We start from the raw sequence: 24,574 nt of genomic DNA on the forward strand, positions 1-24,574 counted from the left end.
GAGAGTGTGTAAGTTGGTCCAAGCAGAAAGCAGGAGGGTTTTGGACCAGTTTGGGGAGAGGGGCTTATGGAGCAATGGGGATTCTGAGCTTTTCCCATTCTGGAACCACGAACAGGGCCAGTGGTTACTCCACCCAGGGCAGTTGAGGCAGATAAAAACCCAGCCCATCTTCCCAGCTTCCTCACCACACTGCTACCCTTATATACATGAACGAACCTAATGCAGGGCGACTTCCTATGACCTGGCTCCTAGTGACCTGAGAATGGAAGACATACGAAGTAATTTGCCCTCAGACATGTAACTCCTCGGATGCAGATCTGGATTCGATCCCCTACAAGCCTATAGCTACCAAGCCTGAGGCTCCACCAGTCCCGGAGTTCCAATTCCATGGTACATACAGAACGCACCCAAGAGGCACCACCAGGCAGAGATTCAGACTCTCCCTCCTCATGATCAACAGGGCGGGACTCTTTCAGGGGGTGTTTACAGACCCAGAAGCCCGGCCCCCTTACCTGCGCGCTTGGTTGGGGTCCTGCGGGGCCGGTTCTGGACGGCGACTCCGGGCCCACTGCCTGGAAGGCGGGAGGGAAAGCACGGGGACCTGCGCCCAGAACCAGGGCTGCGGCCAGGACACCCCCAGCAAGTACCCACGTGACTCGTCCCCGGGCGACCGTGGGACCCGTCGCCCCCATCTGGTGGCTGCAGACCCCACACAGGCCCCGCAGAGTCCCGGAGCTTCCGGACCCCAGGCCCGCCCCGCCACGGAGCATGCTCAGTGAGAGCCGCCTGGAAAGTTTTCTGGAACACTGGCATCTGGAGTTTGGAGCCGCGTGGGAGGGAGCCGCGCAGCGCCTTAGCGCCCCACCCCAAATCACCCGCCATTCTCTTTCCCTGAGGGTGACAAGGGTCCCCACTAACGCCAACTGACTCTCTAGAGACACTGACTGAATTCTCAGTCTCTTCCGCAGCGGGTTTAGAAACCTGAGAGGCGTTAGAAAGCCAAGGTTACTTAACGGACAGCGCAGAGGTTATGCCCAATTCCGCGAAGTCCTCCCAAAACCAACAAGGAGACCTAGTCCCCTATGTAAAAGAAGAGGCTTTATTTCATACAAGTTTACAAACTCGGTCTCTCCGCTTGTCCAATGTACTGGAATAATCGGAGAGCCCCCAGTTCAGTCAGAGTTGGGCTTTTATAGTAGTAAAGGTGGGGTGAGGGGTTTCTAAGGTTCGGGGCCCCAGATTTGTCTAGGGGTGTCCTCATGAGTGTGCAGGTGATCCTGTCTACAACGGTTGGAACATTAGGCATTTCCTTTGCATGATCTGTTATTGTGTGGTGATCGGGTAATCTCAGTTTGTGGTTCTTCCTGCAACCAGGTATTGCTTCCGGGTAAACTACTGAGACTCAGGCTTCCATTAAACTTATAGATGGCTGAGTCCTACTCTGGCCTGTGATAATATTTGGAAGTAAAGAACTTCCTTTTGTTTCTATTTAGCTTATCATGGCTGGCTGCTACAGGGAACAGCGGAGCAGAGGTAGGGGCAAAGAAGAAAAGGTGGCCCTCACCTCCAATGGAGTCCAACTCAACCCAGCCTGAGCAGAGCACCCGCTTTCTAATCGGGGCTTGGGAATCTCCCTCGACCTACCCAGCCTCCCCTTCAACAGTGAAGCCATCACTTGGCCAATGTATTCAAAGAGGGAAGAGCTGGGAGGGTAGTCTGTCTTCTGGGCTCTGGTGACCTCCCTTTTCCTGTCACAGGTACTAAGTCTTCTGTGAGCTGTACTGCTGGACAGCTGCTAGGAAGCCCCCTGCACCAGCTTCTCTACACCTCCAGTGAGACGCATACACCATTCTTGAACTGACCTGGACAAGGCCATGAGTTTGCAGGTCTGAGTGTATCCTGAGTTTTGCAGGTCTGAGAGTGTCCTAGCTGTGCCTCTCATACCAAGTACCATACCCTTGAAAACTGCCAGGCATTCTGGGGGCAGTGTTAAGTGATTTTAGATGGTAAAACACAGCAGCACTTCTTTCTTTCTTTCTTTTTTCTTTCTTTCTTCTTTTCTTTCTTTTTCGAGACAGTGTTTCTCTGTGTAGCTTTGGAGCCTATCCTGGAACTCACTCTGTAAACCAGGCTAGCCTCAAACTCACAAAGATCCACCTGCCTCTGCCTCCCGAGTTCTGGGATTAAAGGTGTAAACGACAAAATGAAGCGATGTCTGGGTTCTAGAAGGGCACGAATGTAACTTTCGCTCCTGGAGAAGATTCTTTCTCTGGGAGTTACAGGATTAAAAGGAATCAAGCGATTAGTGCAGAGATAGCGCTGCTGCGTGCCCTTTAGAGAAGATCGACCAGCTCCAGGAGCAGCGCGAGAGTCGGATGCGACAGGTCAACAGCAACTTAGGAAGTGCTGCTGGGCTTAATGGGGTTGCCAGGCCAGGACTCGCGGCAGCCTGGCTGTTCAGTGACCGCAAAGGAGCTGCTGCTCAGAGAAGTGGGAGGAGAGATGCTCTCTTACTCCAGTTTTTGGGTACTCGGGCTGGAAGGCGCGCCTCGGCTGCGCATGCTCAGTGCAGGGTTGGGATGGCCCGGAATGGCTGAAAGTTTGGGGCCGCAGATCCAGGCTCCTCCCCCGACTTGGACAAAGCGGAGAAGAGCGCGGAGGGGCAGAGCTGGCGGGCGGCGGGATGTGGCAGGTCACCTGCCTGAGCCCCCATGGCCTGCACAAGCGATGCCCGGCTACAGCTGGGTCGGGAAGCGCTACAGGCGGCACCCACGTTGCTGGTTCCCGCGGTGCTGCTGGGAGCTGCACTCGGCCTGGGCCTCGGCCTGTGGCTAGGCTGCCGCGCCAGCCGCCTGCGCACGCGACTCCAGGTGGGTCCCAGCAGGAGGATCGAGCGCTGACCTCCTCTGTTAGGGTCCTGGGCTGCATTCTCTGGATCCCATCTCGGCATCCTGTGAGTGCTGTTGTGCGCAGATTATGAGGGTTAGGGCTTTCTGAGGAAGGACATGGACTGAGTGGCCTAGAGCCCTGGCCTGGGGGCCTCAGAAAGACTGTCGCCCCCAAGCCCTTCTGGGCCTCAGTGCTTTCAGATGTAGTTAGAAGTTTGGACAGTATCGCAGCAGATGCACCCAGCTTGGTGTAGGGGAGAGGAGGGCTAGCGTTTGCCCTGGGATGCCCACTCCTGCTTCCTTGAGGTGGAGCTGCAGGATTTCCCCTCTAAGGTGACAGAGGACCTTCTTTCTGCCGGGGGGTCACACAGACCCAGGGTTTTGAATGCCACATGGACGAGCAGGAAAGACACATTTCCAGTCAGCATTTGGTCATAACACAACCGGATGGGTGCTGTAGTGGTGTAGAAACAGGTTAACATTTCTTGAGAGCTGTCTGTTCCAGGCAGAGCTGGGCCCTCTGACCTAGGCTTTAAACTCTCCAACTTTGAATCAACTCCGTGTCTGGCCTCATTTTGCAAATGAGGAGAGTGTGGGGCGCGGGAGAGGATTAAACAGCCTGGCGGTACAGCAAGTGTATGGTCTAATGTCCAGGAATGGCTAAGGTACGCCGTGCCTGAACAACTATTTCAGTAACACAGGATATCTGGGGAGAGTCTTGGCATGGAGGAACCTGATCAGTTGTGATGAGACCCATTGGACACTCTGGGTTCTGGCAGCTTTGACTTCTTCCAGATCTCTGTCGTGCTGAGCATTTGGCTCCATGTAGTAACATGTTTGGTTGAAGATTATTTTTCTCAGTCCCTCACTTCTCTCAAGAACTCACACATGTCTGGATTGATTTTGGCCTCTCCTTATCTTCTTTCTCTCTGTTGTCAAGTCTCTTTTTGGATAACCCTTTGTGCTAGTCAGCTATGATTGTGAGCAGCCCTGAACTGTTGGATGGATATTGTGTGTGTTGGGGGGGGGGGGTGTGCACACGATTCATACATACACATACACATACACATGCATATATAACACATTTCCTGAGGTCTTTTCTGCTCCCCGAGTCCTCTGGTCATGTCCTAAACTCCCCATTGGTGAGTGGACTGCCTCTCCACTCTCGGAGGACGCTGTACTCATCCCTTGTCTGTCTTGTGACTCCTCATCCCACCCCCAATCATTCCTTTTGTTTGTTTTGGGTTTTGCCCTTCTTGTTAGAGTTTGTCCTCAGATCTCTTGTGACCCTTGGCCTCCTGGCCAAGTGTGGGAGCAGAAACTGCTTCTGCCTCTGCTGGGAGGGTGGGTTTTTTTTTCCCCCGAGATTTTTAGTGAGTCTCGTCTGACTGGGTAGTCCTCCCTCGCACAGTCAGAAAATTAAAGAAAAACAAGAGCATCCTGAACTTTTGGGCTATATTGTCTGTCCTCTCTGTCCCCAGAGACCCACCCTGACATCCTGACATTGCCAGGCTTGTGTCTGCATCAGACCCTTTGCAGTGTTCGTACATCCTCCTGCTGGGGCCTCAGAGGCTTGCTCCCCTATTTATGATTCTTCTCCTGCTTTGTCTAAGAGGCTTCCCTCCAGGGTCTGGAGCAAGGCTGGGTATCCAGTGGTGCTGAATGATAGCCCTGACTAATTTAGTACACAATCAGATCACCATATTGCGTGCTTGTGTTTAGGGGGGTATTCTTGAGCATGTACACATGCCAAAGCATGGCTATAGATACCCGTTTGTCCAAATCCCACCGTGTGGGTTCAGAAGACAGTCCTCAGTCATCAACCTTGGTGGCAACTGCCTTTACCCACCAAATCATCCTGCTGGCCCTTGTGTGACTGCGTACATGTTCATGTGTGTGCAGGCATATGTATGTATGCAGGTGCCTGTGCACATGTGTGTGTTATGTCAAGGCCAGAGGACCTTGGTGTCGTTCCTAAGGCACTATTCAGAGTCTCCAACTGGCCTAGAACCTAGCAAGTAGGCTAGGCTGACTGGCCACCTGTGTCTTCCTCCCTGCACTGGGGTTGAGAGTGTACACCCCCATACCTGGCTTTTTTGGCATGGTTCTGGGAGTTCGGCTGTGGCCTCATGCCTGCTCTGAACAGGTAAACACTAAATCTTTGCCTGGAAGGTACTGCCTGGGGTCCTTTTAGCCTCTTTTTTCTATCAGTCCACCTTCAAGAGTGACCTGTGTTTGTTTAACGTATTGTTGGCTATGTATTGTTAATTCTCTTTGTGGACCCCACAGCAAGGAGCTCCAGAATTCCAGCCTGGGCAGGTCCTCTCTCACTAGGTTCTTCTCTGTCAGGTACAGCATAGCCCTAAGGTACTGCAGAATGCTAGACAGGGCTTCAGGACCACTGCCCCTCAGGCACAGGAAGCACAACAGCAGAAAGCTGGACACACAGCTGCAACAGAGAAGTTTGCTTGACAAGGAGAGTGAGTGGAAAAGGTGAAGTGGGCCTTGCGGTTCTCACAGCCACCCGGATATGCATGTGGCTGCCCTCGCTACTTACATGTCCATGAATAGCTATGAAACCCGTGAATGTCAGTGATGACACCTGCTAAGTGATGGGGTTGCAAATCGCACTTCTACTGATTGTTGTCCACAGTAGAAATAATTCCTCTGTTAAAGGTAACCAAGATCATTATTTAAAAAAAAAAATCACCCAGTGGCTTTACTAAGAACAGCAGGGGAAATATTACCTGCATGTCTTCCCCAAAGGGGTGGCCCCTGGGGATCGCAGTTTCTGTTCTGATTCCATGCCTGTTTCTATGATGAGATGAACCTGACAGCAAGCAGCTTAGGGAGAAGAGGGCTTATTTTAGCTTGCAACTCCACATCAGTCCGTCACCGCGAGGGAGTCGAGGCAGGAGCTTGAAGCAACTAGTCATATCACAATCAAGAGCAGAGAGGAATGAGTGCGCGCAGGCGCCGTTCCTTCTAAATGTAGAACAGAAACTGAGAAACCCTGCAAGCTTTACTCCCAGTGTGGCCACTCCTGGGACAAGACTGCCCTTGGGGACACCTGATATATGTGTGCACCTTAGAGGATTTCTTAGAAAGATGACCAGAGTGGCCAGGGTTGACTAGACTCTAGTTGATGCCTGGTGGGTGAGGGGGCAGAAAGGGCACATGGTGAACAGAGGCGACATCTAAGTGGGGATCTAGAGGCTAAAGTTTAGGGGGGTAGGCAAGGCTGATCGACTTCAGCATCTGCTTTCTCTCCACCACATTTGGGTTTTCAGAAAGATGACACCCAGCGCCTGCTCAGGAGTTCAGAGCCCACTGCACACAGCCTGCCAGACACTGGCTCCCGGGTCAGGAGACGCCAGAGAGAAATGATGACTTCTCGGGATGAGGATGCTCCTGAGGTTAGTCTGGGTCTGTGTGCTTCCATGGACACATGCTGGGTGTGAGACTGTCTTCCTGGCACCAAGGTGTCATGCTACAAGACACTGGCTGATCTATTTCCCCAGGAATTGTCATGGACGAATAGTAAAAGGCACAGATTGTAAGTCCATGATTGAATGAGCTTTGATAAAGGTATGCTCCCTCATCATTAAAGTCCCGACACCCTAGAAAGTTCTCTAGTGCTCGTCTCTGGCCACCCCAGGTAGGGTTCGCATGACCATGGGATAACTAGAGTTTAGTGTGGCCTGTGCCCTGTTCCCTTTGTGTTTCAATTACCACAGCACCCCAATACCAACATTTATTGAGACGTCTTTTATCATTTATTAAAAAATAAAACTCAGGAAAAACGTCAAGGATAAAACCCTGAGAGAACCACAGGCGACAGCGACACACACTGCCATCCACTTCCAGGTTCAGAAAACTGTGCGGCTTCTCCGCCCCGCCTCTTCCTCTTCCAAGGGCCTCTCCCTTCTCCCGAACCCACCAGAGAACCCCATGATCCATTCTGTCCTGCTGACTCTGAACCCCGCCTCTCAAACCAATGCTCTTCTCCATTGGACATCAGACGACAACACAGACAAAATTCCCGAAACAAATATTTGCCCATTTCTTTGCACAGCCACAGCCAGCTCCCTTTCCTAGCAGTGGGGGAGTCATCATGAGCACACCACTGCTAGCCACTCAGCACCTCCTGAGTTTGGCTGATGGACTGATTGCTATCAGAATCCAGCTGTTATCAGCCATGCCCCAGTTCTAGTCTCTAACTGATTTTTATTATTCTAAGTAAACAGGCAGCAGAGGGAAAGCTGGGCACCTGGCACCAATCCTAGAAGATGGATTCTCCCCTTCCGGGGTCTTCTTCATCCAGCTTCAGTTGACCCATGGAGCATGACCAGGGTGAGCTCCCTCAGTAGGGACAGAAGGACGTCACTCGACGTTCCCTGGTGCCCCAGGAAATACTGCATACTTTAAGTCAGGCAGGGTCATCAATCTGCTGGGTTTGTGTCCTCCTATCTCTCCCCAGTTTTCCTTTTTGTTCTCATAGTCTGATGAGAAAACTGGGGCTCAAAGACAGGTCACTTTCTGGGTCCTAAAACTGGAGAGCGGCCAAGTTCAGATATGTCCCTAGGTCTGTCTGGTACCTGTAGAGCAAGCCCTGCTGCCCTCCCCTACTCTACCTGCCCTTGGCCCCCGGGTTTTCCCTGTTTGGGATCCTCTGTGGGCCATGTTGAGTGGTAGTTTGCTTAGAAGCAAACCTCCCCAAAGGTTAGGAATCAAAGCAGGGTACCAGCTTGCTGTCCCACATTGCTTGAAGCCTTGTCTCCCAAATATTCAAGTGACCATACTTCTTTCCTGGGGGAGGGCCTAGCCTGGACCTCAGAGCTTCAGGGAGGCCATGGAGGTGAAGAGAGAGCCTTGCTGGGATTCCAGGATCCTGAAGGACCTGTGGGCCCCAGGAGCTGCACTCCCTCCTCAGCGCTGGGCATCTCTAAACTTTGCTCTGAAGTTTCTGTCTCTCTGTGTCTCTGCATACAGATTTGTGTCTGTGTTGGGAGCTTTTCATCCTTATCTGCTTGTGGGACTCTTTGGGTCCCTGGAACAATGTGTGTGAGAGTCTGTGGGTGTGTAGTATCTCTCTGTCTTACCCTCTTCCTTTATCTCTCTTGACTGCCTTGCCCCCTCCCTACACACCATTAAAATTCCACTCACAGACAGGAAAGCGATGCCCACACAAACGCTTGTACACAGATGTCCAGCTTGGTCCACGACAGCCAGACTGGAAACAACACAAATGACCATCAACCAAGAAATACATGGACAGAATGTTGTTTGTCGGCCAGGCACAGCGGGCTGCATCTATAATCTCAGCACTGGTGCTGAGGCAGGAGGATTGTGAATTTGAGCCTGCCTGGGCTACCTATTGAAACCGAGACTCAAACTAAACAAAAGCAGAGAATTGTGACCTATCCCCTCTAAGTGACATTGGCCATGAAAAGGAGCGCAGTACTGATATGCCTTGGAAGCCTAGCCATTGTTACCCAGAGTGACGGAAGCCAGCCGTGCACAGAACCAAGAAGGATCCATGCATGGGTAATTTATGTGGACAGGAGGTAGCTGAGTGGTTGCCAGGGAAGGGGCAGATGGGTGGGCAATCATAGAGAGCACAGCGCTTCTCTACTGCAGTCAGCCCTTCTGAAATCTCCTGTGTGATACTTCCTGTATTAGGGAAACATTGAAGGGGGTTGGTTACATATTACAAAAGTGTGATTTATATAGGGCATGAATTCTGTATCGATAAAACTGCTAAAGAAAAAGAAGAAGAAGAAGAAGAAGAAGAAGAAGAAGAAGAAGAAGAAGAAGAAGAAGAAGAAGAAGAAGAAGAAGAAGAAGAAGAAAAACCAACAAACAAAAACCCTCACTCACATGTAAGGTAGCTTTGGATTCCACTGAAACAGCACTAGCCTCGGATCCCAGTGTGGACCAATCCCAGCTCTGCTACATTTGCTGTGTGCTACTGGGCAGGAAACATAACCTGTCTGAGCCTCAGGTGCCTCACTGTGAGAGTCGCAGAAGTCCCCCACAGGGTCCCCAGGGTCCTGCCAGCATCCCCGGCTCAGAAGGTACTCCATCAGTGCAGCAGTGGGAGGTTACCTCATTTTTCTTCAGCCTAGTGAAGTTTAGCCTGCTGCCTCCCTCCGTGCCTGGCAGGTGCCAGTTACCAGGCTAATGATTGCCCAGAGCTGAGTTAAATATCTGCTGTGTTTCTGCCTGGCGAGTCCAGCCGCCTCCCCTGTGCACAGAGAACCTCAGCCTTGTGATAGGTCCTGCTGCTACTTAGATGAACTCTGTTTAATGAATAGCTCCGTTGATTAAAACACACAGAAACTTCCGGAAGGTTTCTGAGGGCTGCTGCTCCACAGCTTGCATCTTCTGTTTTCACCCTAGCTAATGAAAAGGAGGGGTGTAGCCTATGAGGACAACTGTGCAGGACTAAAAAGAACACCTTAGCTGGGCGATGGTGGTGCACGCCTTTAATCCCAGCACTCGGGAGGCAGAGGCAGGCGGATCTCTGTGAGTTCGAGACCAGCCTGGTCTACAGAGCTAGTTCCAGGACAGGCTCCAAAGCCACAGAGAAACCCTGTCTCGAAAAACCAAAAAATAAATAAATAAATAAATAAATAAATAATAAAAAGAACACCTTAGGGCCTATGGGGGAAACAGCTTTTCTCTCCACGGTGACACCGCCACCAGTTTTCTGAACAACCGCCTGGTTTGGGCTGAGGTTCTACCTTGTAACCTTGCACAGCAACCATTTCCTGGATCATGGTATCTCCTGGGGAACCATCAGATTTGGAGCTTTTGCGTTCAGTGAGGACAACTGTGAAAAGCTGGGGTCTCCAGATCCTGTCCGGGTGGCGGGAGATGCTTGTCCTTGCTTCCACACGCCTAGGGCTCTCGTGCCCTCCATCACCCAGCCAAAGCAGGCCAAGCAGGCCAGGCCTCCCCTCCAGTCCTGGAGGATACAGGTAGCCACGTGGGCATCCTCGCAGATAGAGCTTCTCACAGCAGGACTATTCCCAGGGGTCCCACCCAGACTTTTCAATCATGCCTGCATCCATAGGCACCCCAACTCTGCCTGCCTCCTGCATAGTCATGCCTGTCACTTCCATTGCTTTTACATCTCTGCAGTGTGTGACTGTCCCCTATTGGGTGGGTGGAGAAACCATGCCTTCCTCCCATTTCATCCCTTTCCTCTCCTTTCCTTCCACATCTGTTAAATGAAGCTTTAAAGGGAAGAGGACCATGAAATCTGGTACTCTCTAATCCAGCTGCTTGGAGGCTGAGGTGGGTCATAAGTTCAAGGCCAGCCTGAACAACTTAGTAAAGCTCTCAGAAGAGGTGCAGAGAATGCCAGGGAACAGGGTGAGCGATGTTTTGATCCCTCCCACTGTCAGAGGTGGCTTCTCAGGAGGCAATGCCCACTAGGTTCTGTGGCTGGTGAACATCAGTGTTACAGCTGCCCAGGGCCTAGTGTCTTCTCAGCTCCAGGAAGTCAGCTGGAAGCTTCACGCCTGTTATCTTTGAATATTAGACCCTCTCTCTGTTGATTGAATGGGCAGACTGAGGCTGATCCAGCCATTCCTTTCTTGTTTAAGGTTCTATTCCAAAACCCCGTGTGAACATTGCCTGTGTGTTTATACCCAGAGTGCCACACTGTTACATTTGAATTGGCACATATAATCAACTGCATCAGTGGAGTGCAGTGTCATAATATCCATGTAACATGTGACTTGAGTACTATCCTGTCGCCTCTGAGTTAGGAAAGTTCCAACTCATCCAGTTGAAATATATGAGATATTATCAGCTCCAGCAACCCTGCTGCACCGTGGAGTGTGAGGACTAATGCCTCCAAGGTCAGTTACTTTATGTGGTTGTTTCTCCCATTGAAGATGGTTCATAATCCTTCAGGAGATGCTTGTTAATCCATCTCAAGGTATTAAAAGCCTAATTACTTCAAAACTCAAGAATCAAAATTAAATGATAGTGTCTGTCTGTCCAAACATTTGTCTATGTACCTGTAATTTTTTTAACTCTTTGCGAACCTGCCATTCTGCTCCCAAATAAGTACATGGAGACTTATTCTTACTTATGAATGACGGCCTTAGCTTGGCTTGTTTCTAACACACTTTTCTAACTTAAATTATCTTGTTTCTCTTTAACTACATTTTGCCTCTGGGCTTTTTACCTTTCTTTGTTATATATATCTTTCTTTACTTCTTTTTCTATGGCATTGTCCTCTCCTCTCTTCTCCTTTGCTCACTCCTTGCTCTTCTCTTTTTGAGCCTAGATTTCTCATCCTGTTTATTCTGTCTGCCTGCTAGCCCTGCCTATTTCTCTCTCCTGCCTTGCTATTGGCTGTTTAGCTCTTTATTAGACCAATCAGGTGTTTTAAGCAGGCAAAGTAACACAGCTTTACAGAGTTAAACAAATGCAATATAAAAGAATGCAACACATCTTTGCATTATTAAACAAATATCCCACAGCATAAATGAATGTAACACATCTTAAACTAATAGCCCACAATATGTATCTATCTATTTGCCCATCCACCCATCCATCCATCTGTCCATCTACCCACCCATCCATCCATCCATCCATCTATATAGACATCCATTACCTACCCACCCACCCATTCATTTATCTCTTCATGAATCTACCCATCTATGAATCTGCTCATTCATCCACTCGTTAAATTATTCCATCTGTTCATCCATCCATACTCCACATATCTATGCATAAATCCATGCTCCAATTATCTACCTACCTATACATACTATGCTGGCTAGTTTTATGTCAGCCTAACAGTAAACTAGAGTCATCTGGGAAGCAGGAAGCTCCGTTGAGAAAACGCCCCTGCCAGATTGGCCAGTGGACAAACCTGTGGGACATATTTTTAATTGGTAATTGATGTGGGAGGGCCAAGCCCATTGTGGGTGGTGATAATCCTTGGCAGGTGGTCCTGGAGTATAAGAAAGCAGAATGAGCAAGTCAGTAAGTAGTGTTCCTTCATGGCCTTTGCATCAGTTCTTGCCTCCAGGTTCTTGCCCTGATGCACTGTGATATTTGAGGAGAAATTGATCTTTTCCCCCCCAAGTTGCTTTGGTGATGGCATTTATCTCAGTAAAAGAACACATACCTATATATTCATTTCTCCCTTCATCATACATTCATACATATGTACAAACACACATTCATATTTCCATTCTTCATCCACCCACCCATCTGTCCCTCCACCCATCTGTCCACTCACCTATTCTCTGTCTGCCCATTGGTGGATCCACCATTCTCTTCATCCGTCCATGCACCCATCCATTCCTCAATCCTGTTCGTTCTTGCATCCACCATTGACCAACCCACCCACCTACTCATCCATCCTTCTTGCAAAGATTCAAATGGCCTGTCATGGTTCTTGCCTGTGTCCACTGTTACAGGTGGAATGTGACGTTTTGGAGACTTGTGACCATCTGTCCTTAAAATGGCAGAAAGCTAACTTTGCCACTCACTCTCTCTGTCTCTTTTGCAGGAGTGTGACCCACCCTTGAGCAGCAACATCACAGCGTTTGCACTGAAAGCCAGGGTTGTCTATCCCATCAACCAGAAGTTCCGGGTGAGCATTCCTGGTCCCATCTTAGCAGTGAAGTTTACTCTACATAATGTGCCGGGCTCCATGGGAGGACAGGGATCAGATGTGGGTTTCCATCCTATCATGGGAGGGCAGGGATCAGATGTGGGTTTCCATCCTGTCTGCAAGTTTGGTGTGTAATGGATCAGATCATGAAATCTGACCCATTCTATGTGGGCATACAGGGGCCACAGAAAGGTCCGGAATTACAGCTGCTTGATCTGCAAGGCAGCTACCCCCACAGTGGGATGCTATCCTCCCTCTGGGTGCCTCAGGCCCCAGCTCTGTCTCATCCATATGGCTCAGGGCTAATGCCAGAGGCTATACTTCCTAGACACACTTATACCGGGCTGAAGGATTGTCACACAGCTGGCATTTCCACTTTGTGGCATTTCCAGAAGGTGAATGGGCTGTTCAAGGTCACCTGCAGGAGGAGGCCAACTCCACCCTATACACGTGGCAACAGGTCTTGCACCCATGTCTGTGACCAGAGACCATCGGCTGGAGGCTCTATGTAGAAAGCAGCCTTAAGAGAGGGAGGGGCTGAGCCTATGAGGTGTCCTGTGGACAGTGTCCTGGCCAAGAGTGTTTGGAAAAGGACTGGCATCCTGACCCTTGGGAAGATATGCTCTGAGTCTCTAGGGTGCCATTCTGACTCCCAACTCAGCCTTTCCTGCTGTGTTGTTATATGAGGGGCAGGGGTGCTTCTGCCTCGCCAGCTGTTTGGACTCCAGGCAAGACTGTGTGGAAAGGCTCGGAACCATGGTTTGCTCAGTCAGCGACTTTCTGCACCAGAGGGTGTTCCCAGGCTCTACTCCCTGTGGAAACCTTGGGATGAGCAGCATCTGGCTGTGATGCTGGAATTGTTAGGGTCAGAGCCTGGACAACGGAGCTTAACCATCCCCAGGAAGCCGTTAAAGAGACAACAGTAGTAAAAAACAGAAAGGAGATGTATTCAAGGTGGTCACACTGGGAAGAGAAATAAAGAGGTCCAATTACACACACACACACACACACACACACACACACACACCCTATCCTCACTGCCTGGGGGCAAATCTATAGGTTCCTGGCCCCTGCCCCCACAGTGCAGCAACTGGACATAGAAAAATGGTCAAGAACCTCAGGAAACCAGCAGACCCCAAGGAAGACAAGCCCCAGCAACTGCAGATTCCAACAGGGCAGCTCAGACTAGAAGGGCCCAGAAGCAAGACCTGCAGAGGTCTGGAACAGGGGCCAGCTCAGCCTGTGTGGGCAGGCTCAGCAGCATGCGACAGGGCTAGACAGAGAACTGAGTACTTCCAATTGTTCCAGGGACCAGATTGTGACTAGTGTCACACTGGGCTTAGTTAGGAGACACAGGCTTGTCGGTGGGCAGTGGGAGCCATCGAGGCTTGTGGCAAGCATGACCATCATCAGGACAGGTAGATGCTTAGCATACATAGTCAAAGGGGCTTCTGGACTGAGCCAGCCACCGCAGACACAAGGGAGGGTAGACTGCTGTCCGGAAATCATCTTGGGCTTGGCAGATGGGAGCACTGAGTACAGGGATGTTTAGGGACAGATCCTAATGGCTCAGGAGTAGTAGCCTGGTACAGAGGGTTGGTTCCATGGTGACAAGTGCAGAAACAGAAGAACCATGCTTCGGTCCCTCAGGTGTGGACTCGACCATGGTCCTAGGGCAGAAGCTTGGTCTGTGTGCACTCACCCCAAAGGTCAGCTCAGTCAGGTCTCCTCTGTTTCCAGCCTCTGGCTGATGGATCCTCCCATCCGTCACTGCATGAAAACCTGACACAGGCAGCAGCCATCCTGCCCCACCTACCCCACCAGCCAGCAGAGGCCTCACCAGCCAGCAGCCTGGGCAGCCTGAGCCAGGCTGGGAAGGAAGATGGCAGCTCCTCTTCCAGCATGCACTCAGCCTACAGTGACGACAGGATCCTCCACTGTGCCTTCCTCCGGGTGGGCAGCTTCCCTGAGGTTCTGGCCTGTGAGAGGTAAGGAGCAAGTGCAGGGCAAGGGAGCTGCAGTGGATGGTGCAGAGGAGAAAGCAGGTCTGGAAAAGTCAAATGACTCAGCCATGGACCCACAGAGGCACAGTGTCAGAGCTGGGGACCTAGATGCTTTTACCATTGGTCACATGGTGTTTGTCAAAGTTGGGGTTACAGAGTTAAGCCTGAGTCCTGGAGAGAGGTGACAGGGAGTGCTGTTTAAACACTGGTATGTCCCAGCAACTGTAGTGCAGCAAACACCCCTGGCAAAGCCTGCAGCGTCTGCAAAAACTGTCCCAGAAAATTGAGGGCCTGATCCCTGTGCTCATTGCTAAGCCTCTGTTGCGTCGCAAAGGGGCCTGGACCAGGTTTGGTGATCCATAAACATCAGGCAATATTTCCCCTACTTTGTAAGAAGACACCGAGAGGCCGAGTAACTTGCCAAGTTCATCATGCTGAAAGAGTAATATGCCAGGTTATCGCTGAGGTTCAGGTGCCATGTCACCAGACTCACTTTGTAGTCTGCTGACAGGGTTATGATTGGCAGCTTTCCTCAGGCCTCTGTGTCCTGAAGTTCCAGGAATACCTGGATGCCTTGGTTACTTCTCTGTTGTTATGAAAAGATGTGTGATCGAGGCAACTTATAGAAGAAAGAGTTCACTGGAGCTTATAGTTCCAGAGGGTCAGAGTCCATGACTGCCATGGTTGGGAGCATGACAGCAGGCAGGCAGGTGTGACAGCTGGAGCCTTGCATCCTTATCTGCAGGTAGGAGGCAAAGGCAGAGTAACTAGGAATGGTATGGACGTGTGCTCCTGGTGACACTCCTCCTCCAACAAGGCCACACCTTCCAATCCTTCCCAAACAGTTCCACCAGCTGGGGACCAAGTATTCAAACAGGATCCTATGAAGGTCATTCTCATTCAACCCACCACAACAGAGGACAGCCTTGGCTCAAGAATGGGGGACTTGGAACCTCTTGCCATGGGAGATGTCCCTGGGCTGAGGGAGACTAGCTTGGACCACATTCTTGCATTTGCACTTACAGAGTTCAGAGGAATGTGAATAAGTGTTTTTATCCAAATGCATTTGTTTGTGAGGAAGAAAAGGGTCCCCAAGGCAGCCTGTGTCTATGAGTAATAGCTCAGCCCTCTGCTCTCAGAGCCACTTCCTTGCCGGTCATGCCGGCCTGAGGATGTCCGTGCTAAGGAAAGGTGATTTGTGGTGACAAAAGGGACAGGTTTTAGAGGGGCCATACTGAGCCTCCTCCTCCGACTTTCTCTCTCTCTGGATGCGTTTGTCTGGAAGCTGTCTTGACACTCACTGTCCCCTCAGCAGAGGCTTCTAGCCATAGTCTGGACTTCTCTAATCCTGAGTGTATGTGAGGAACATGAACTAGGGGACAGGGCCACCATGAAGACCAAGTAGAGACCAATATTCTTTCCTCATCCTGGCTTCTTACCCTTGGACCCATCTGCTTCTCTCCCATGGTTCAGTGTGGATATTGACCTATGTGTTCGCAGCCTTCTTCTGAAAGACCTGCTTCAGGTAGACACAGCGCTGAGACGGGAGAAGCACGTGGTAGGTGGTCATTTGCTTTCTCTCCCTGACCTGGGGACCAGATGAGGATATGAGACTCCCTGTGTGCCCAGAGCCCAGATGTGTGAAGGGTACAGATATGGGTGAAAGCAGATATGGAAACAGGGGAGTGGTGAGGTGAGGTCTGGACCCTGGGTGTGGTGAAGCATCCATTGCTGCTGACAAGACATGGCCTTCCACTTATCACTTATCTGGGGCAGGAATGGCAGAGATGAGCTCATGCTGCACCTGCCGAGTACACAGGGTAGGGAGAACACTGTGTGAGGGAAAGACACTAAGTTGGTAGCTACCATTAACAGCAACAAAAGCTGAGGCTGTAAGGGGGCCAGATACTGCATATATTGCTGAGGGAGTAGAAAACTGTATGGCTGCTTCTTAGAAAACCAAGCATGTGATGCCCAGAGGACCAGTGGCCCTTCCCTGGGAGACCATCTACAGGTATGAATGTTCACCACAGTGGGGTTCATCATGATACCTGGCTAAAAGTCTCCTGCAGTAGAGTGGCTAGACACCATGGGGATGGTACCCTCTAGGATTCCCTGGGGATCCCCAATTCTAGGAAAGCCTTTCTTGGCTTATGGAGTGTCTCCTCCTGTAGAAACAGGAGTCTGGGAAGACTCTGCACCTCCCAATTCTTTGGAGGTGTCTCTAACTCTCTTAAGAGGGAGCAAGTCCACATGGAAATGGGGGTCAGGAAGGGCACTGCACAGTGTAGGCCCTGAGTAAATAGTATTAGGATGGAAGGATCGGTGGAGAGAGAAGAAAGAGAGGAAGGTAGGAAGCTGGGGAGAAGGGAGGAAGAAAGAAAGGAAGGAGAGAAGTATTCTTTAGAAACTTCATAAAACCTGGTCCAGGTCAGACCATTACCATGATATAAAATCCTTTCCTTCAACAATAACTATGTCATAGGAAGGGGCCCTTCACAGATGTTTTTCTCATCACTTCCCTCCTGCCAACAGGTGTTCATTCAGATTCTTAAAGCATGCCTCCTGGATGTTTTTCCCAAAAAGAAGCCTGATGATGAATTATACCAGAAGATACTTTCAAAACAAGAGCATGTAAGTCTTTAGCCTGTATCTCAAGGTAACTCAATGTTAAAATAATAAATCATATCAATTTATGCATAAAAATATTTTCCTTTAATGCATAAAATAGTTTTTATAATATACATTTGAATGCAGTGTGATCTGAGAAAATGTATATGTAGAAAGGACACTTGCAGTGACCTACAGCTTGGGTCCTGGAGCCCTAACTAGTGCCAGCAAGGGAGTGAAGAAAGAACAGACACATATACAGAAAAGCCGGGACCAGATTGGGAGTGTGCTCACTCAGATAGAGGGCACCTACTACCACCAGCACCCTGGAACCTCAGTGTAGACGGAGGCTGCTCGTTAATTCCCAGCTGCCGAGACCCAAAACACAGAAACTACTAATTACAACACTGCTTGGCCAATTAGCTCATGTATATTTCTAACTAACTCTAACATCTTGAATTAACCCATTTCTGCTGCATCTCTCTAACTCCACCTTCTTTCTCCCAGAATTCAGTTTAGTTTTCCTGCCTAGCTCTATTCTGCCCTGCCACAGGCCAAATCAGCTTCTTTATTAACCAATGGTAATAAAATATATTCACAGCATACATAAGGGAATTCCACATCACCTCAGCATCTTTATTAGGTATAGATGAGGAGGGGGAGATTGGTAGTCTCGGTAGGCGATATCTGTAGGTGAGCAGTCTCAGCATTTTATCTATCTCCTGAAGAAGTTGGCCCCACATCTTTTTGGTTACCTGAAAACACAGTTCCAGAGAAGCTAAAACCGTTCCTCTCCTCCACATTGGGTTTTGAAGGAGCCGCACAGAGTACTCCATGATCCTTTGCAGACCTAGAAATGCTGTCAACCTGGATGTTGCTTTCTAACAACATCCAAGAACTGATACAGTTGCCCATCTCATCACAAGAAGGGCTGGACCACATCAGACTCCCCACAGAAGTGGGGCCGGTGCTGCCTGTTCATTGTGCTGAGACCACATGGGACCAATGACTTTCCCTGAAGATGCTGTCCCAGAGAGAAGGAACCTTGGCAAGCTAAACTACACTTCCTGCTCCTGAACCCACCAATACCACTTCTTCTTTGAGGTGTAGTGCATAATCCTTCCCCAAGGAAGGACATAGGAGTGAAGAAGGAAGATTTCCGTCCAGTCCCTAGAACACACAACATTTTCTAAGAGTTTGTAATAATGGAAAGACATGACACTTTTGATTGTTTGCTAAATACTAGGAATAGTTTCAGGAGGATGAAGGATGTAGAAGGAAATCTGTCTTCATTCTTGAGGTCCAATGTTGTATGAAGTAAAAGAGTTTTTCCCCTTGTACCTTAAATACATTTTTAACTTTTTGTGTGTGAATGCACAATGTGAGTGAGCGTGCCACAGCCCATGTGTGGAGGTCAGAGGGCAGCCCTGTGGAGTTGGTTCTCTCTTTCCATTCTTACATGGTTCTGGACATCCAACTCAGATCGCTAGACTTATCTAGCAATTTCTTCCCCCCACAGAGCCAGCTCTCTGAACCAACATTAAACCATAAGTCTGTGCCCAGAACTGCTCATTATTGTTAAGCTATATTTTCATAAAATATTTGCCAAAATATAAGAACATTCATTCTTCTAGAAATGGAGTTTTCTGAGTTTCTCTTTGTTTATTTGTTCTCCTCCCTCACCCCAGGATTTGGAGGAGTTAGAAAAGGGACTTCAAGCCAGATTGGCGACCACAGTGACTCCAATGGGCACCAGTGACTCCAGCTACGTCTCCCTGGCAGATGTGGAGAGGAAGGAGAGAGAGCTCTCAGAGCAACTCATAGACAATGTGGGTGCTACCCTCTCTTTCCATGGGGATCTTGATTTCTGCACAGTGACATTGCCGAGATTAAAGAGGTGACACTGTCATGTCCTGTCTGGGGGCAGAGACCCGGTTTAGGATGTTCGGTGGTCAGAAGGTATAGTGAGAGAGAGGAGATTTGCGAGGGAACTTTTTATCCATTTACACTTTCAGCTGGCTGTTTTATCACTGAAGGCAATGATTCCTTTAAACCTTCAATGTCACTGCCGCTCCATACGAGACTGGATTCTAGGTGCATCTCCAAACCTTGGCTGCACAGACCTGGCTTCTCATGCCACAGAAGAGAGCTTCCTTGGAGCACGCCTTTCCCTTGTTGACTCCATGGCCTCCTGGCCCTGGATCTGTGTGAAGCAGATGTGTCCTTGGCACCTCCTGTGCTGGGCAGTGGGCATCAGGTTTGCTTGAGAATGGCCTTGCCCAAGAGACTTGAGGACAGCTACAGTGAGCAAGGAGGACCCATCTGGCTCCCGTACTGCTGTGGAAAGGTGCTAGGGAAGCTGAGATGTGATTGAGGGACATCAAAATCTGAAAAGGCTCCTTGGAGGGCCAGAGAGAGGCCAATCAGAAGAGATGATGGCCCATATGTGAGCAGACACAGTCGGGGAAAGCTGGGAGGCTGGAAGGCAACTTAAAGGAGTAAGAGCTTATTTGGGCTTCTGGTTTCAGAGGGTCCGAGTCCTTGATGCCAGAGTGAAGGCATAGCTGCGGGAGCAGAAGCTGAAGGCCTCACAAGAGCAGAGATAGAGAACTAAAAAAGGCACAAGTCTTTAAACAATTAACGTCCTCCTCCAGTATAAGGCTACACCTCCAAAGCCTCCCCAAACAGTGCCACCAACTGAGAACCAAACATTCAAATGCCCAAGTCTGTTGGGGACATTTATTCCAGGGGCACAATTACTTTTCTCGTCTTTATGACCAAATACATGCCAAGCACCTTAAGGGAGAAATGGTTTGTTCAGCTTACAATTCAGAGAGATATCATCTATAGTGGGGAAGGCTTGGCTGCAGGAGCATGAAGCAGCTGGTCACATCATATCAATAGTTAATGTTAGAGTTCTCCTCGCTTCCTCCTTTTTATTTCCTCTGGGACATCAGCCCTCAGGATGGTGGCACCTACGTTCAGGATCAGTGTGGACCTGAAGGAATCTGAACTAAATACAGCCAGTGATGCTCACTGTCTGTGACATCTGGGTTTTTTCTAGTTCCATTGCTCTGCCTCAGGGTAGAGAAGTAAGCAAGCAAGGCACATAACTGACACAAGCCTGCATACCAGGAAGGACAGTCACCAGACTTCCTGGCATCCTTGATGCTGAAGCTTAGATAGGCTATGTTGTCACACTTTGAAGCCCCTAACATCTCAAACCATGAATTGACTATTCCTGGCCCTGGTCCTGATAAGATGAGGCGTGGGAAGCTGGATTTCAAAAGCAGAGTGATTTCACGATCAGCATCTTCTCTGCCATTTGGCTCTTTTGTATTTCTAGAACAGTGACTAATAGTGGCCTCCTGAGTTTTTATTTTTAGGCTATATTTAATCCCTTGGAGAGACTCTGGAGCTCCCAGGGTCTCATTGTCTCACTTCTCATGTTCCCAAGGAGTAATGGTGACCTATCTGGACCTTAAACTGCTCATAACTTTTATTGGCAATGGTACCCTGTGTTTGCAGAAAACACCTCTGTAATATGCCCACAGTAGCTGGGGCCAAGTGGAGGGCCTACCATAGGGCATAATCACTGCTAAGATAAACCCACTTCAAGTGCAGAGGGGTTGAGAATCTCTGGTGGGAGTAAAGGCTGAGCTGTGACTCCCAAACACTAGCCAGAACTCTTTCTTGAATGAGATTTCCCCATTGCCTGCTTCTCATGCTCATTTCACAGATGGGAGCTTTCTGGAAGCAGATGGAAAGCATCCAGCCCATTCTCGTGGACCAGTTTAAATGTTCCAGCTCAAAGGCACGGCAACTCATGATGACCCTGACAGGAAGAATGATTGCCACTGAAGGGCTGCTGCGTGATGCTCAGGACCTGCTAGCCCTGGTAACACCGGGCAACACCTCAGGGATCAGGAGGTCAAACACCTTCATGTTGTAGTGGGTGATTAGCACCCCAGAAAAGTGCAGTGAATCTACCTACCATCCATCCATCCTCCATCTGTCCATCACCCACCCATCTTCTATCCATCCATCATCTGTCCTCATCTGTCTCATCTATCCACTGTCAATCATCCATCTATCACACAACTGATTATCATCTACCCTTTTAAAAAGATCTATTCTACATGCACAACTGTTTTGCCTGAGTGTGTGTATATATACCAGGTACATGACTGGTGCTCAAGGAGATCAGAAGAAGGTTCCAGATGGAGTTATGTGTAAATGGAGACTACTTTTTTGCTTCCTGACTGACAAGACCTGAATAATCACACAGAAACTATATTAATTACAACACTATTTTGTCAATGTCTTAGGCATATTGCTAGTTAACTCTTACATCTTAAATTAACCCATTTTTGTTAATCTGTGTATCACCATGAGGCTGTGGCTTACCAATAAGGTTCTGGCTAGTAGCTGGCATCTTTTTCCTTCGGCAGCTACATGGTGTCTCTTTGACTCTGCCTACTTTCTCTCAATATCTCTGTTCCGATTTCCTCCCTGGCTTTATTCTACTAAGCCATTGGCTGAAACAGCTTCTTTAATAACCAATAGTAATAAAACATACTCATAGCATGCATAGAGGAATCCCACATCACTAGCTAGCTCTTTTCTTAAGTTAACCCATTTCTATTAATCGGTGTATCACCATGAGGCTGAGGCCTACCTGCAAGGTTCTGGTGTGTCCTCTCCTTCAGCAGCTACATGGCGTCTCCTTGACTCTGCCTATTCTCTCTATGTATCTCTGCTCAGATTTCCCGCCTGACTATATTCTAACCTATCATAGACCAAATCAGCTTCTTTAGTAACCAATGTTAATAAAACATATTCACAGCATGCAGAGGGGAATCCCACATCATTTATGGATGGTTGTGAACCACCAAATGGGTACTGGGAGACAAAGCCAGATCCTTTGCGAGAGCAGCAAGCACTCTTAACCACTGAGCCATCTCTCTAGCCCCTTGTTAATTGTATGTATATGTGCATGCTCGTGTGTGTGTGTGTGTGTGTGTATGTGTACGTAAGTGTAGGTGGCTACAGAGGCCAGAGGTGTCAGGTCCTCCTCAAGCCAGAATTACAGGCCATTGTGAGCCACCAGATGTGGATGCTGGGAATCAAACTCTGGTCCTCTGGGAGAGCTATACATGTTCTTAATGGCTGAGCCATCTCTCCAGTCATCTGCCCATTTTCACATCCACCCACCCACCCATCATCTGCTATCCCATGGTGGAGGTGCTGATCAGATCAGGGTTCTCAATGACGGCTGCACGTTGTTGTTTTCTAGGGAGTTTTAAAGATTCTAATGCTTGGGCTCTGGCAGATCGTTGTCCATCTTAGGCTGACAGCCAGGAGCAGAGAGGTGTGGGAGACAGAGTCCCAGAATCTGGACTTGACTAGAGGACAATGGTTGAAGGGTTGGGGTCAGGACAGGACTGGGCTCTGAAGTAGCCCCCTAGAGAAGCAGACATACCGGTGTTCAGTGCACAGTGACTTATCCCAAACTCTGAATGCATGGGGAGGCTTCCATCCCGGCCTAAGATGCAAATGGGGAGAGAGGGAGTTCACTGTGTCTGGAATGAAATGTGGGAATGGAGCCCACTACCTTCTCCACAAAAGCAGAGCCCTCATGTCCAGCCATTGTCTCTTGTCTCCCTATAGGATGCCCTGGAGAGATCACTGGGTCGGGCCCACATGGCAAGAATGGTAGAGTTCCTGAGGACCCAGATCCAGGAGGAGACCAAATGCCGGCTGGCTGCTATCTCCCATGGCCTGGAGCTGCTCACTGTCCAGGGACAGCTGTCTGGGAGGCAAAAGGAGGAACTTCTGACCCAACAGCACAAGGCCTTCTGGGAGGAGGCAGAGTGCTTTGGCAGGGGTGAGCGAGTGAGCCTAAGTTGGAGACCTGGAATAGTATGGTCTGTGACACTATGTCAGGGCTACCTTCCCTTCCAGTCCTAGGGATGGGCTGCCACTGCCAGGCTCAGCCTCCCTCCCTGCAGAGCAGAGTGATCAGAGCCTGTGTGAGAGCAGGACCATTGTCTATTCTCAGCGGCTCATCCTGACAAGACTTCAGTGTCAAGGCGGTACCACCTGGAATTCAGTGGAGCAGAGGAACGGAGAGGGTGTCAACCAGAATGGACCTAGACATGCCCAGGGGTGATCCATGCTAAGCATAGGCAACCCCAGCCCTGCCCAGCCCAGGACTAGATGGTGAGGGTGAATCAGGTCAGCATGGGTGAAGGAAAGCTATATAGGTTCCCCGTGTCTGCTCCTGCTCACAGGGCCAGCTGGAGGTAGACTCGGCCTCAAGATCCTTGGGGTCATCATCAGTGAGGCCTGCACAGGAGAATAGGACTATGACCTGCAGAGAAGGGACTGCCTGGTAGGTCACAGGAGCAGTTCACCGTGATTCTGCTGGAGAGTCACCTCCTGTTCTGTGGTTCTTTCCAACTCCAGAATTCATTCAGCGGGGCAAAGACCTGGTCCAGGCATCTCTGGCTCACCAGGCAGAAGTGATGGCAGAGCTCACACAAATCCAAGAAGAAGAGCAGAGAAGTTTCCTGGCTGATTCCCAGCTGACCTCAGACCTGGGGGAGTTCCTCAAGGTGACTCTACTCTATCCCCAGTTCCTTGCTCTTACAAGTTGAGCCTGGTCCATCAGACCAGACTTCAACTCAGGCCTCCCTGTGCCAGGCACATGCCCCTAGCCAAGTGGCTCAGTCTCTGTGTTCCTGACTCCTTTTATGTGCCATTGAAAAAGAGCATCCCAACCTGGGCTGCTGAGAGAAGGCGGGGAATCTATAGCAAGCATACCCGAATGATGGTTTATGGTACAGAGCGTGTAAGACCCAAGCCTTTCTCAGAACTGTCCTTGGCCATGGGAGTGGAGCAACTGAAGCCACGTGACAGCTCCATGCCTCAGTTTCCTCACAATATATTGGAGTGACTATTCCTCCCATTTGAGATGTCAGTCAGTCAGTGGGGATAGGGAAAGATTTTCCAGAAAACAAAACAAAGAGTGCCGTTTTCTTCAGTACTCTGTTTCTGTTTTAACTACAGGCTTTTCACGAGGTCCTGGAGAGGCAGTGGCTGACCCGGAGTGACCAGGAGGAGGAAGAGGATATCAGGATCACGGAGGCCATGGCTGCACTCTGCCAAGTATGTGATTGTGTTGCTCTTCTTGTTGCTGTAACAAGACACCTGAGAAAAAATGAGTTAAGAAAGGCTTGGTTGTGGCTCCCAGTCCATCATGGTGGGAAAGGCACAGCATCTGAAACACAAGGCATCTGGCCACATTGCACCTGCCATCAGAATGGGACGGCTCACAATCAGGGTGAATGATTCCCCTCCTTGGTTAAGTGTATCTACAAATGTCCCCACAGACTCACTTGGAGGTGTGTCTCCCAGGTGACTCA

General features: G+C 49.6%; 2 protein-coding genes across 7 annotated transcripts in view; one reads left to right on the forward strand and one right to left on the reverse strand.

The window, feature by feature from the left end:
• Evc2 (EvC ciliary complex subunit 2) overlaps positions 1-747 on the reverse strand; it is an 84,404-nt gene extending 83,657 nt beyond the window's left edge. The window contains exon 1 of the mRNA XM_075943714.1: positions 513-747. Coding sequence (XP_075799829.1) covers positions 513-692 — 180 coding nt within the window. The 5' untranslated portion in view covers positions 693-747. The remainder of the gene's footprint in view (positions 1-512) is intronic.
• Positions 748-2,599: 1,852 nt separating this feature from the next.
• Positions 2,600-24,574, forward strand: part of Evc (EvC ciliary complex subunit 1) — a 37,694-nt gene continuing 15,719 nt past the window's right edge. For 4 of the 6 annotated variants that reach the window (XR_012907295.1, XM_075943715.1, XM_075943717.1 and 1 more), the window contains exons 1-11: positions 2,600-2,870; positions 6,179-6,304; positions 12,430-12,513; positions 14,275-14,522; positions 16,011-16,095; positions 17,073-17,171; positions 18,836-18,976; positions 20,887-21,045; positions 22,818-23,034; positions 23,616-23,764; positions 24,219-24,317. Coding sequence is in view for 5 of the 6 variants with exons in the window: in XM_075943715.1 (XP_075799830.1) it covers positions 2,712-2,870; positions 6,179-6,304; positions 12,430-12,513; positions 14,275-14,522; positions 16,011-16,095; positions 17,073-17,171; positions 18,836-18,976; positions 20,887-21,045; positions 22,818-23,034; positions 23,616-23,764; positions 24,219-24,317 (1,566 nt within the window). In the remaining variant the exon portion in view is untranslated. The remainder of the gene's footprint in view (positions 2,871-6,178; positions 6,305-12,429; positions 12,514-14,274; positions 14,523-16,010; positions 16,096-17,072; positions 17,172-18,835; positions 18,977-20,886; positions 21,046-22,817; positions 23,035-23,615; positions 23,765-24,218; positions 24,318-24,574) is intronic. The other 2 variants (XM_075943719.1, XM_075943720.1) reach the window with 2 other exon arrangements.

This window comes from Microtus pennsylvanicus, chromosome 12 (genome assembly GCF_037038515.1).
Source record: "Microtus pennsylvanicus isolate mMicPen1 chromosome 12, mMicPen1.hap1, whole genome shotgun sequence".
In the NCBI taxonomy this organism is placed as follows: Eukaryota; Metazoa; Chordata; class Mammalia; order Rodentia; family Cricetidae; genus Microtus; species Microtus pennsylvanicus.